This window comes from Stigmatopora argus, chromosome 24 (genome assembly GCF_051989625.1).
Source record: "Stigmatopora argus isolate UIUO_Sarg chromosome 24, RoL_Sarg_1.0, whole genome shotgun sequence".
Taxonomy (NCBI): Eukaryota; Metazoa; Chordata; class Actinopteri; order Syngnathiformes; family Syngnathidae; genus Stigmatopora; species Stigmatopora argus.
This window is the reverse complement of record NC_135410.1, coordinates 2,091,747-2,105,000: the sequence shown is the minus strand read 5'-3', so window position 1 is coordinate 2,105,000 and position 13,254 is coordinate 2,091,747. Positions and strand designations below refer to the sequence as shown.

Sequence of the window (13,254 nt, the reverse complement as noted above, 5' to 3'; positions counted from 1 at the left end):
GGCCACCCCTGCTGTAGCTCATTCATTCATTCACATACATGTCAACCTCCGCTAATTGCTCCCCAATGATTGCAATTCCCCTTCTAAAAAAACACATAGGGCGCACTTAAAAGTCTAAAATTTTCTCAAAAGTAGACAGGGTGCCCAATCAGTATGCACTAAATTCCTAAATTCAAGATTCTGTGGATGTCGCTGTATGACGTTGACAGCTTGACTGTCTGGGTACATTGAGAAACGGGAATGCGAGTGCGCATATCATGCTTAAAACATGACTATTAGCAGTCGACGATGGCTTTTCATCTGCTACCAGTGACCAAGACGATGTGGATTAGAGCCGAAATGGGTAAAACGAGATTGGTTTTACAAAAAAGTACTTTAAAAAATCCCGTACAAAAGTTGTTATACGGCGTACCCAAATTGAAATGATCAAAAAAACATACAATACGGGAAAAACGTATAAGTTGAAAAGGTATACATTCATTTTCTGATTCACTTATCCTCATAAGGGTTGTGGGAGATGTTGGAGCCTATCCCACCTAATTATGGGCACGAGGAAACAGACAACCATTCATGCACACACTCATACCTTAGGGCAATTTAGAGAACTCAACCAGCCAACCATGCATGTTTTTGGAATGTGGAAGGAAAACAGAGTACCCAGCAAACTGCAGGCAGTGAGGAACCACCTGGGATTGAACCCTCGACCCCACTGTGAGGCCGACGCACTTATCACTCAGCTGTACCTATCATTACTATATGATAGTTCTCATTGTTAATGTGTGTATATGAGGTGGATACGTAACAAACTTTAGGAAAATCACTACTTGTAAACAATGCCTCGTCATCCTCCTCATCATCTTCTTCCTCCACTTCTTCCTCTAGTTCCTCTTCTTCATCGTAATCATCCCGATAAAAAACAGGTAGCTTGTATTCAGCCTCGTTGGGAAGATTCTCCTTGTTGTCACATTCCATCATCAACGTTGGAGCAGCGCGCATCATAGAACTGATGGTCAAAGAAAAAAAAAACACAGATCAACAGTGTCGAAAGTTGTGAGATGACACAGATATATAAATAAAAGCACATCCCACAGTTAATTTCCAAAGACAGAACAAACGAAAATGTCTAACATTTCCTGGAGGGGGTATCCGATGGGTTTCAAAGTTGTGATCAAGCTTTAATCGACCAAGCACCTCAACTGAGATATGCACATAAAATGACTAACTGGAATTTATAAAAATACATATGAAATAGGCTTCTTTTTATGTATAAAATCTGTGGGGAGTGACAATAACATTGTATCATACAGAAAAGAAAATATGTAAAATTACTATTAAAATGAGCCGATATGGATCCAGAAACGTGCAATCACAATTTATTTGCAGTCCAGATGCAGAGGTGGGTAAAACTACACGAAGATGAAGGGTAAACAGGACTGCATGCTATGGACAGAATAGCACTAGTTTCTGATAAGACATGGTACCTTGACTCAAGTTTTATTTTTCCCTTAAGCTCTTAATTGCAAACTGGAAGTGTTGCTTGGAAGTTTAAAAACAACAACTAAAGTAGTAATCCCTCGAATAACGCGGATAATGTAGACCAGACATGGCCGCGATAATTAAAAAAAACGCAAATTCAGCCTACCATACCACATGTTTTCGCGCCTGTACAGTATTACCTTGACATACGAGTTTCCAACAGACGAGACATTTGAGATATGAAGAAAATTCCAAGCAAATTTTTGCCCTGAGACAAATTTGACGTACGATGCGGCCGCTAGGTGTTCATTTTTAAGGTGCGCCGTGATATTCATATCTAGGAATAACATTTAGCACATCACTTTCATAACTTCAATTTTTTTTATGTAGAAGCTTTCTTAAGTAGAGGTGCCACTTTACAAAATTGGAATTGAATCAAGTAAAAACATTACTTGTAATTAATTATATTGGCAGAAGCCATAAATAATCAGCGGTAGCTAGACAGCTAGAGATCCATGATATCCCATCTGAATCATCATTATCCGTTAGAGCAGAATCTACTTTGTCTCTTTTTGATTCTCACCTCTCAAATCTCTGCATGGTAAGAGCCAGGGTTTTATTGAGCTCCTCAATAATTCGGCTGGGTGGGTGAATAGGAACTGGAAGTGTCCCATATTGCAATGAATGCCCACCTACAGTAGAATGGCTGGGCGGGGCGGAGCACTTCTGAAAGGCGAGCATAGGCGGCAAGGGTTCCATGCCTTCTACAGGTACAGAGATCATAAGCTTCTTTGGAGGTAGAGGAGGAGACAACTTCACCGACACGGTTGGCAACTTTACCAGAGCGCTATCTGTAAAATGGACAGATTTTTTAAGTATCTCCTAAAAGATCAAACTTAAGTAGAAATGTGATATAGATGACCACAAACATACTGTGATTTTGCATGCTTGTGATGGGTTTGGGGGCGAGGGCTGGGGGTTTATTTTGGAACGTATGAGGTGTGTGTAGTTTTGATTCAGTATCATCCTCTGGGTACACAGAAGGTTTTTTTGGAGATGGAGCTTGGTTTAATCTTTGCATGAGTTCCAGTTGACTTGTAGAATCTGCATGGATGTCAAACTCCAGTGAACCTGAGAGGATGAAGCAAGAGGAAAAAAAACAATGTTAGTTACCATTGCTAGCTTTCAAGGCCCTGTAAAGCAATATCTGTGATCCATCAATTTTTCTCCACTTAATCTGAAGTTGGATCACAGGTTAGCAGCTTCAGCAGGGAAGACCAGGCTTGCCTCACCCCGGCCACTTCATCCAGGTCTTTTGGGAGAATCCAAAGGCATTCCTGGGCCAGCTAGGAGACTCCCCAGCATGTCCTGTGTCGGCCCTGCGCCCTCCTCCCAGTGAGAAGTGCCCGGAACACTTCACCAAGGAGGCATACTAGTCAGATGCTCAAGCGACTTCATCTGTTTCTTATGGAGGTAGAATCACGCCACAACTGAAGAGAGAACAAAATATGTTTTGCAAATGAAACGTGTCTTTCAATAGAGAAAGTCTATTTTGCAAGTGAAATGTGTCTTTCAAAAAAGAGAAACGTGAGGTTTGCAAATAGAAAATGTACCCATCAAATAAATAAAAGTGCCTACAAGTGCTCTTTTATGAATCTGATTGTATTTGTTTACAGATCTTTTTTATTTTTTCTCCTCAGATCGAGCCTCGAATAGTTTTAAACATGGCTTCGACGAGAATGGGCGCCATTCGTTTGAATGGCCGGCTGTCAAGTATATTTGGAGATAATTTGACTGAATAGCTACCTCTTTTGAATTTTCAACTCAACATTTTATCAGAGGCTCTTTATGGCGTATATGTTGAGCATTATTTATATGTGCTTGGCATATTTACATAGATTTTTAAAATATTGATAGACAAGTGATTTTCTAATTTTTCAAGGTCACTGCTGCTATTGGGATGACATCTCCACGGATAAATTGATAGCTACCTCATTTAAATTGTAAACTTTTAATATTATATAAGAGTCCCTTTCTGATCCATACATTTAACTGTATTTGTTAGTATTGGTAGATGACCTGCCTTCCATATGCTCATTTGCAAAGCTGTGAGCATATCACCCTTATCAAAGAGTACCAAATAATTGAATAACAAGCTTTTTTACATCCAAATGTTTTATACATATTTATGGGTATTAATTGTCACATATTTGCTCATATACATATACTGTTACTAATCATGGCACGATTGAACATCACAGAAATTCCTGCTGTGTCCGTTGAATCTGTACTCTATTTTGTTTCATCGACTTTTAAAGTGGAACCATAATACAGAAGAGGAACCCCCCCACTGACTAAAAATTGAATATTACAATGCATACACACATTTGTTCTTAAAACAATTATTCAATAAAAATTACTTCATTGCTCAAAGGGTAATTATTTTATATCTGTTAATATTTTTGATAAAAACATATTATTATGGAAATTAAGGCATAGTCTTAAAATTGTTTATGGTTGGTCAAATCGTGCTTCATCAGATGTCGAGTGTTGAATGGATTACTAATATGCTGCTTTTCAATCAACCCCAAACCACAGGTAAATAAAGCATGGGAATTTAGACATTGTTTAGAAATATAATAATTTAGTTGTGATAAAAATCTTAAATCTTTATCTTCAATTGTTTCAACAACCAACTAGATTTTTCATGGTAATTGAGACGTAATGTGGGTTTACTTAACCACACCCCCGTCTCGCATCGAGCAGATGGATAAACCTCTAGTGCATTTTCCATACTTTGAACAGTAAGAAAGCACTATCTGCTGATAGGAAGAGGAATTACTGGTATGCGTTGTTGTCAGTCCTTTTGATCTGTAAACAAATGCAATCATATTCCTAAGAGAGCATTCGTAGCCACTTTTATTTGTTTGATCAGTAAGTTTTTATTTGCAAACCACAGTTTTATCTATTTTTAAAAGACCCATTGTGTTTGCAAACAGTGCTTTTTTCACTTTTGAAAGACACTGCATTTGCAAAACACATTTTTTTCTCTCCTTAGTTTTACCATGATTCTACCTCCATAGATTCTCTTCAGGATAACTAAGTTTCTCGCCTTATCTCTAAGGGAGAACCCTGACCCCTTGTGTAAGAAACCAATTGTGGCTGCTTGTATCTGGCATCTTGTTCTTTTGATCGCGACCTACAGCTTGTGACCATATGTGATGGTAGAAACGTAGAGAGAGATAGTCAATCATTGCATTGAGAGTTGAAGATCGCGGAAGCCAACAGAACTACATCATCTGCAAAAAGCAGATATGCAATACGGGAGGCCACCAAAGCCCCAAAGTCCCACCTAGGACCAGACTGACACTCTGAATTGGTTTCCAGCCAGTCGCAGGGCACAAGGAGACAAATAACCATCCTACTCACACTCATATCTAGGGACAATAGAGAAGGCCTGAACAATGTCTCCTTTGAACCGTGTCATCCCGATGTGCGCATGAACAATACTCACATTGCAGGACTTGCAGGACTATTATTATCAGAGATCAATTGTTTGCAAGACATAGCTTGCTTTTTAATGAGCTTCAGACTCTACCAACAACAACTTCTTAAGGCTGCCTTCCCTGCCGTAAACGAGCGGTGACAGCTGCTCGGTAAGTGATACATCGGCCTTGGACACGTGAACGTGTGCCGCAATTACACGCTTCAATTTGACGCCCTTTGGTGGTGACTGAGCAGCAACCCACTCATGCAAGTAAAAAAAGTACCTGACCTCTTTGTTCTTCTTTGAAGCCCACTAATATCGGGAGCAATAAGCCCTGGAAAAAGCTGTCTGCAGGTTGCCACTTCCTGGTTGGAAAACGTGCCACATTAAACATGCATACAGCCTATAAATATTGCATTATTTGAATAAATATGTGTGGATTTGCTGTAGTTTTAGTAAAATACTTACCGGAGGACTAGTTCCACTAGTCTGACTAGTTGTCACCTTATATTAGCCACAAGCCTTGCACCTTGTTTACTGGTATTCACTGTGGTCCCAGTTTAGAAACACTTCTACCGGCTTACTCGCTGCTTAAAAAATAAAATCCACCTCCTCATCTGGCTCTCGCTCAATGTGTTTTTATTGTCTTCCAGTCCCGCAATACTCTAATGCAGGGGTCACCAAACTACGGCCCGCCGGCACATTTGGACCGGCCCTCTGAACAATACCAGAGACGCTATCGGATTTTTTTTTTTTTTTTAAATTTTGGGGGGGGGGGGGGGATGCAGCCCGCCGGCACATTTGGACCGGCCCTCTGAACAATACCAGAGACGCTATCGGATTTTTTATTTTTTATTTTTTATTTTTTTTAATTGGGGGGGGGGGGGGGATGCGGCCCGCCGGCACATTTGGACCAGCCCTCTGAACAATACCAGAGACGCTATCGGATTTTTTTTCCTATTTGGCCTTGAAGACTAGGACGTTTTAATCTTGTGTTTGGTTCATTGCACCCCTGCTGAGCCCACAAATCATCCCAGTGAAGCGGGGCTTCGCATTGCTTCTTTGGTGACACGCGCGGGGAGAGTGTTTCCCTTTGATGCATGCGGGCACGTCCACCGTTGCATGCACGAGCAGTGTTACCGAGACATCTGGACGATCGCAGGTGAGGGCGAAGCCCTGGGACCATCGCGGACTATTCAAGCATATTAAAACTGCAACCTGTTTGAGAACGGAATAATGGCGAAAAAGTTAGGTGAGAGAAAAATTGATTCAGAATGCAGGGTATTTAACCTGGAGTGGACAAACGATTATTTTTTTGTTCAATGCAAAGAAAAGGCTGTTTGTCTCATTTGTCAAGAGACGGTGGCGGTATTCAAAGAATACAATCTTTGCCGACACTATGAATCCCGTCACAAAGACAAGTACGATAGATTGCAAGGCCAAATACGAGCAGACAAACTCTCAAAGCGAAAAAGTGGACTACTATCTCAGCAGAACCAGGCATCCGTTCGGGCCAGCTTTTGGGTTGCTAAATTGATAGCAAGCAGCGGTAAGCCTTTCACTGATGGAGAGTTTGTTAAGAAATGTATGGATACTGTCGCGGAGGAGGTGTGTCCCGAGAAGAAAGATGCATTTAATGCCGTAATTCTGTCGGTGAGTACAATGACCAGACGCGTTGAAGAAATCGGGAGTAATGTATATGCCCAGCTGCAGCAGAAGACGAAATAATTTGACTTTTTTTCATTAGCACTGGATGAAAGCACGGACGTGCAAGACACAGCGCAACTGCTCATTTTTATTCGTGGAGTTAGCGCAAACTTTGAGATTTGCGAGGATCTGGCAGCCCTCCAAAGTCTCAAAGGGACTACAACGGGAGAGGATATTTTTGACAAAGTGTGCCAAACCATGGAGAAGTTGGACCTGGACTGGTCAAAGCTAGCTAGCATCACGACTGACGGGGCTCCTAGCATGGTGGCCGAAACTCACGGTCTAATAATGGGACGCATGAACCGGGAGTTGGAAAAAAGGGGTCTCACCGTCCCGCTACGAGTCCACTGCCAAATTCACCACCAAGCACTGTGCTGCAAAATGTTGACGTGATTCTGTAATGACGGTTGTGGTGTCGTGCATAAACTTCAGAGCAAAGGGAGAAGATTGTGCATGGCACAACAGAAAGTTAATGTTCCATGGCTTTTTTTGTCTATGAAGAACCCAGAGAGAGTTATTTAGTTATTATTTATTTCATAAATAGTGTTATTTATTTCCTGTTTTTTCTGTGAAGAACTCAGAGAGTGTTATTTAGTTATTATTTATTTCATTAATAGTGTTATTATATGTTTCCTGACTTTTTTTCTGTAAAGAACCTGGAAAGGGTTATTTGGTTATGTGTGGCTTTCTGGAAAAGAATAAAAAAAAATTAAGCTCCCCTACGATCGTCACACTTTTTCTGTTACAAACTGACACCGGCCCCCCATCAGAGAAGGGAAAAGTTATGTGGCCCTCACAAGAAAAAGTTTGGGGACCCCTGCTCTAATGTGTCTTGTCAGCCAACGGGCACTTTTCTTGGCTTGTGCACAAGCTATAGTCGATGTCCAAACCTGGTCCAGGATTGACTTTAACACACCACCTCCCATCTCCTGTGCCTTGACTCCTGACACCTTCAACATGACAATTGTCATGGAAGTGTCCCGGATTCGGGTTCTATCCATTATTCAACGGACAATTCGAGAACAACGATGACCTCCACGGACCACGCGAGTGTGTTGGCATAAACTGAGTGAATGGTTTATTTACCGTATTTTCACGACTATATGGCGCACCACATTTAAAGGCGCAGTGTCAGTAACGAGTGCTATTTCTGTATTTGACACACACAGGACGCACCGCTTTTAAAGGCGCAGCCAGGCATGGCAAAACATACACCAGCTTAAACATACGGACACACGCTAAAAACACGTTTTTAAAAAGGCAACGGAAGCAAAACTGAGTTCGGTTGTACTTTATTTAGCAATTTTACAATGTACTCACGTCATCATCACCCACAAATTCATCAAAGTCCTCATTTTCTGTGTCCGAATTGACCAATTGTCCAAATGAGACATCGAAAACGCTGAGTTTTATACGTTCGTCCAGGCGGCCACAATCCATTCGCAAATAGAAGCTAGCGTAACTAGCCCGGTGCTGCCTGCCACCCTTCGTAAAGCTGTGTTGATGCCGATGTCCAGGCCACAATTCATTCGCAAATAGTAGCTAGTGATAAGTTTATTGTTAGGCATACAAATCAGGGAGACATCATTTAACATACTCTGGCTACAACTTGCAAGGAAAATCACTCCCGACTCGTCTTCGTCCAAGATGATTCTGAAGAGCGGCATCCTCCTCTGTCCATTTAGTCGCACATAATTCAAAACATCTAAGGTAATCTGATTCAAACAATTGCATAAGCTAACCGAATAACACCATCGAGATCAAAAACAACTGCAACATTAATCGCATATCAGGCATTCATTAATAACAATTAAGGTCTGAACTCAAAAACAACTCCATTGGAAATTAAACAAACGAGCCTCCATTTGGCAAAACAATTCCATATCAAGCGAACCGAGCGTCATATTTGAGAAACATATGCAAGTATTTTCGGAAGTTGATTCGATTATCGCCATCTGCTCTGGAATCCAAGTCAAGGCAATTTAAGAGTCCTTCGCAGATCTTCATTGCGAACTTGCATCTGGGTAAAGGGTCGAGGTGTATCTCCCAATAAACAGTCCTTGGAGCCGAGGACCCGGTGAGGTGTTGCGTCAACAAGCTGGAGCCAGCTGCCCTGGAGAGTGACCTTGAGCTTGCTCGTGATTACTTAAAATATAGCCCAAGTTAAAATATAGCTTCATTACCTATTAATGATTAATGAACATATAATAACATCTCAGAATAACCCCAACAGCTAGCGTAACTAGCCCGGCGCTGCCTGCCACCCTTCGTAAAGCTGTGTTGATGCCGATGTCCAGGCCACAATCCATTCGCAAATAGTAGCTAGCGTAACTAGCCCGGCGCTGCCTGCCACCCTTCGTAAAGCTGCGTTGATGTGGATGTCCAGCGGTTTTCAAGCATCTGTTGTTAGTGCTTTTAACAACCGTGCAAATAGACACGTTCGTCCAGGCGGCCACAATCCATTCGCAAATAGTAGCTAGCGTAACTAGCCCAGCGCTTTAGTTAAGTCTCCGGGAATGACGACAAGCTGTCTATTTTGGAGAAAATTTAAGACTTTTTAGTGCGCCTTATAGTCGTGAAAATGCGGTAAGTAGAAATATGGATTTTGTTACCAGGCATTCACAACGAAAGCTTGGATCTTAACTGAAGTACACCTCTCCGCACAATTACCTAAATATTCTCACAACAATCATCACTAAGTGCTTTGAAAAGTTGGTACTGAAACACATCAAAGCCTGTCTTCCCCTCATCCACGACCCACATCAGTTTGCATATCGGCCGAACAGATGCACCGAAAACGCAATAACCACCGCCCTCCACGCTGCACTGAGCCACCTTAAGAATAGAGGGAGCTATGTCAGGATGCTTTTCATCGACTACAGCTCAGCCTTTAACACCATAAGACCGGACATTCTTATCCCCAAGTTGGCCAACCTGGGGCTCCCACCTTCCACATGCTCCTGGATTGAGGACTTTCTGATCAATCGACCCCAGCACCTCTACACACACGACTGCAGACCCACGCACCCTGAGAACATCATTGTGAAATTTGCGGACGATACAACGGTGGTGGGGATGATCACAGGGGAGAATGAGACGGCCTATAGAGATGAGGTACTTAGACTCAGCAAGTGGTGCGCTCTCAACAACTTCGCGCTGAACGTCTCCAAAACCAGAGAACTCATCCTGGACTTTCGACGGAACAAGGCTGCTCCGTCGCCCCTGTATATTAATGGCAAATGTTTGGAGCAAGAAGAGACTTTCACATTCCTAGGTGTCCACATCTCTGCTGATCTCACTTGACTGCCAAACACCACAGCACTCATCAAGAAGGCGCAGCAGAGGATACATTTCCTGAGAGTACTCAGGAAGGAGCAACTGAACACCAACTTGCTGGTGACCTTGTACCGGTCTGCCATTGAGAGGAAGCCGACCGGAAAAGACTGCAGAGGGTGATCAACACAGCCCAAAAGATTATCAACTGTCCCCTACCTACCCTGTCCAGCATCTACGAATCACGGTGCCTTAGAAGGGCAGAGAGCATTATAAAAGACAATACACATCCCGGCTTCCACCACTTCAACCTGCTGCCCTCTGTAAGGCGCTACAAAACTATAACTGCCAAGACAAACAGACTCAAGGACAGTTTCTTCCCAAGAGCTGTCACCATATTCCACTCGAGTTCTGAACCAAGGACCTAATCAAGACTTATTACTACTACTTCTACTTCTTGTGTTGACCACTTATGCATCTATTACTATTTCGTGATTATTTATTTGTCATTAATATTTAGTGATTATTCATTTATCACGACTATATATTTATTTTCTGTTTGTTTGTTGTTGCATCCATAGACTCAGCGAGTGGTGCAACTAGGCGCGGAATGTCTCCAGAACCGTGGAACTCATCCCCGACTTCAGACGGAACAAGCCCGTTTCGCTCTGCTGACCTCACTTGGACTACTTATTTATTGATTATTTATCTCTACTATGTATTGATTTTGTATGTGTCTTCTTGTTTGTTGTTGTGTCCATAGACTCAGCGAGTGGTGCGACTTGGCGCTGAACGTCTACAAAAACCATGGAACTCACCCTGGACTTCAGGCGGAACAAGCCTGCTTCACTCTGCTGACCTCACTTGAACTACTTATTCATTTCTTACTTATTGATAATTTATTTGTCTGTCTGTTGTTATTTGTGCACTATGTGGTGAAAGATTTAAATCTCATTACACTTGTATAATGACAATAAAAGCATTCAATTCATCCCATCTCATCTCATTTTCTGAACCACTTTATCCTCACTAAGGTCACGTGGGGTGCTGGAGCCTATCCCAGCTGACTTCGGGCCGGAGGGGGGGACACCCTGAAATAGTTGCCAGCCAATCGCAGGGCACAAGGAGACAAACAACCATTCATGCTCATACTCATACCTAGGGGCAATTTAGAGTGTCCAATCAGCCTACCCTGCATGTCTTTGGAAGGTGGGAGGAAATCAGAGTACCCAGAGAAAAATATGCAGGCCCGGGGAGAACATGCAAACACCACACAGGTGGACCGACCTGGATTTGAACCCAGGTTTCCCACTGTGAGGCCGATGTGCCAACCACTCGCGCCACCGTTAGTTTTGTATAATTGTGAAACAATGCTTGATCTATTTTTTTGTAGTTCATGACTCTGATGTGTCAAGTTTCAACACACATTGCCAATTCCCATGAGCTTCCCACTAAAACAGCCAAGTCAGAGATGGCCAATCAGAGCAAAGGGTATGCAAATTAGTTGCAGTCAGCTGCATGTTAAAGAGAAACATGATTTTCGAGAAGGACAAGAAAAGGACCACCTAAAATGGCACATAAACATTCTTAGCATTTTCAAAGCAAAGTGTCACGCTTACCTGGGAAAATGCATCAGAGATGAAGGACAATATTTTTATGGCACTTTTAAAATGGGAAGAGTTAGGCTTTAAATTTTCCATCAAAATTTGAACCCATTAATTTGAAATGTCAAGTTCAGAAAAATAAATGTGTGCACCTAAACTTTAGTCCAGATTACATAGGCTTCATTTCATACTACATACTTAAAAGAAGTCTGGTTTACTTAAAATTCCAGGTTTAAGTCAGTAACTCCATTAAAATTTAAAAATTTGACTACAAGTACAGAATGTGGTTCTAGAATAAGTAGTACTGATTATAAATAAATGGATTAGACAGAAGTTGAGGTGTCAATGGTAGAGAGGTCCTGGTGCCTACCCTCAGTTACAGCTGCTCCTTCCATTGGCTCAGCACCTTCAGGTTGTGACAAGTTACATCTGAGAACCGGAGAACATCCATTTTGCAGCTTCTCCTCCTCCAGCACAGATGGTGATGAACTGTCTATACAAGCGCAGCACAAGAGCATGACATGATTGTGTGGGACAGAGATGCAGATTGATATACAAGACAAAAAACACTACAACTGTATATCTCGTACTCCTTTAACAGAATGTTAGCAGTGTTAATAGTGTACCCCAGCCCATTGTTATCTGGTATACACTCTATCATCCCAGCATCCCTCAAGGTATAGAAGATGAATGAACGACATAGCATCAAGACTCACCCTTCTCATAAACTTCCTTCAGCACTCCCTTCTTGATAAGCTCCTCTCTGCTCTGTCTTGAAGACATTTTTCGCTCCAGCGCTAAGAAATAATAATAATAATAATCGGACATAGGCCATGTCGTCATTACCACAACACAAAAAAGCCTACTTGTCATCACACGCAGAAACTGCGTGTGACGAAATTGATGGTGCTTCTCCATAAGCTACGTTTAGTCGGCAAAAGACCTAAATAAGTGTAAGTTACGGACTTGTAATTTGTCATTCCGCTGATAGCAGAAAGCATTCTAGTAACAAATTATGAAGTTTGTGGGGCACAAGCTATTTACTGAGCAACAGGGGTCAATTTGTGCTGCATCCAGCCATCACAAGATCAAACAATCATGATTTTTGGACTCACTGTATTTCGAGACCGACAGTATTTGGGCCAATGTTATTGGCTGGCTGTGTTGAAATAGATTTGTATTGATTGCATTGAATTTGTAGACTTGGCCACAGTAGTGGAGTATTATACATAAAACATTATTTTTTATTTACTGTGACCACTGGATGGTGCTGTTGTATCAAGTACAGTGGTACCTCGTGGTACGACAAAAAATTCGATCGAATAATTCGCTCACGATACGATTAAAATTTCGAGATGCGACCAAGCCAGGTGGCCATGACATGAGAGGCTGTTTATCATTGTAGCGCACTGTCTTTTTTTGCTGCATCTCTTTCGTGTATAACTACTATATCTACGAGGACTGAACGATTTATTCAGACGAGTTTCGACCAGCAAAGAAGCTCCCGCGATCGTCCTTTTAAGACTATTTCTTGTTGGCAAGAGGTCGTGCGTTATCCTATTGTGAGGACATTTGTGTGCATCATTTTCGGAATATTTTGAAGGAAATACAAGAGCAAACAGTCCATGGATAGCAAACGTGAGGGTGGAGGCGTGGCAAACCGCTAACCCGGAAAACGAAGGTAACAAAAGATTAAGACAAAACTAG

General features: G+C 42.0%; 1 protein-coding gene across 2 annotated transcripts in view; it reads right to left on the bottom strand.

The window, feature by feature from the left end:
• The window catches only part of phactr1 (phosphatase and actin regulator 1), a 44,378-nt gene that overhangs the window by 21,347 nt on the left and 9,777 nt on the right, over nucleotides 1–13,254 (bottom strand). For both annotated transcript variants that reach the window (XM_077594772.1, XM_077594773.1), the window contains exons 3-7: nucleotides 12,264–12,344; nucleotides 11,918–12,040; nucleotides 2,410–2,607; nucleotides 2,060–2,327; nucleotides 825–1,003 (exon numbers count right to left, since the gene is read on the bottom strand). In XM_077594772.1, the coding sequence (XP_077450898.1) occupies nucleotides 825–1,003; nucleotides 2,060–2,327; nucleotides 2,410–2,607; nucleotides 11,918–12,040; nucleotides 12,264–12,344 (849 nt within the window). The remainder of the gene's footprint in view (nucleotides 1–824; nucleotides 1,004–2,059; nucleotides 2,328–2,409; nucleotides 2,608–11,917; nucleotides 12,041–12,263; nucleotides 12,345–13,254) is intronic.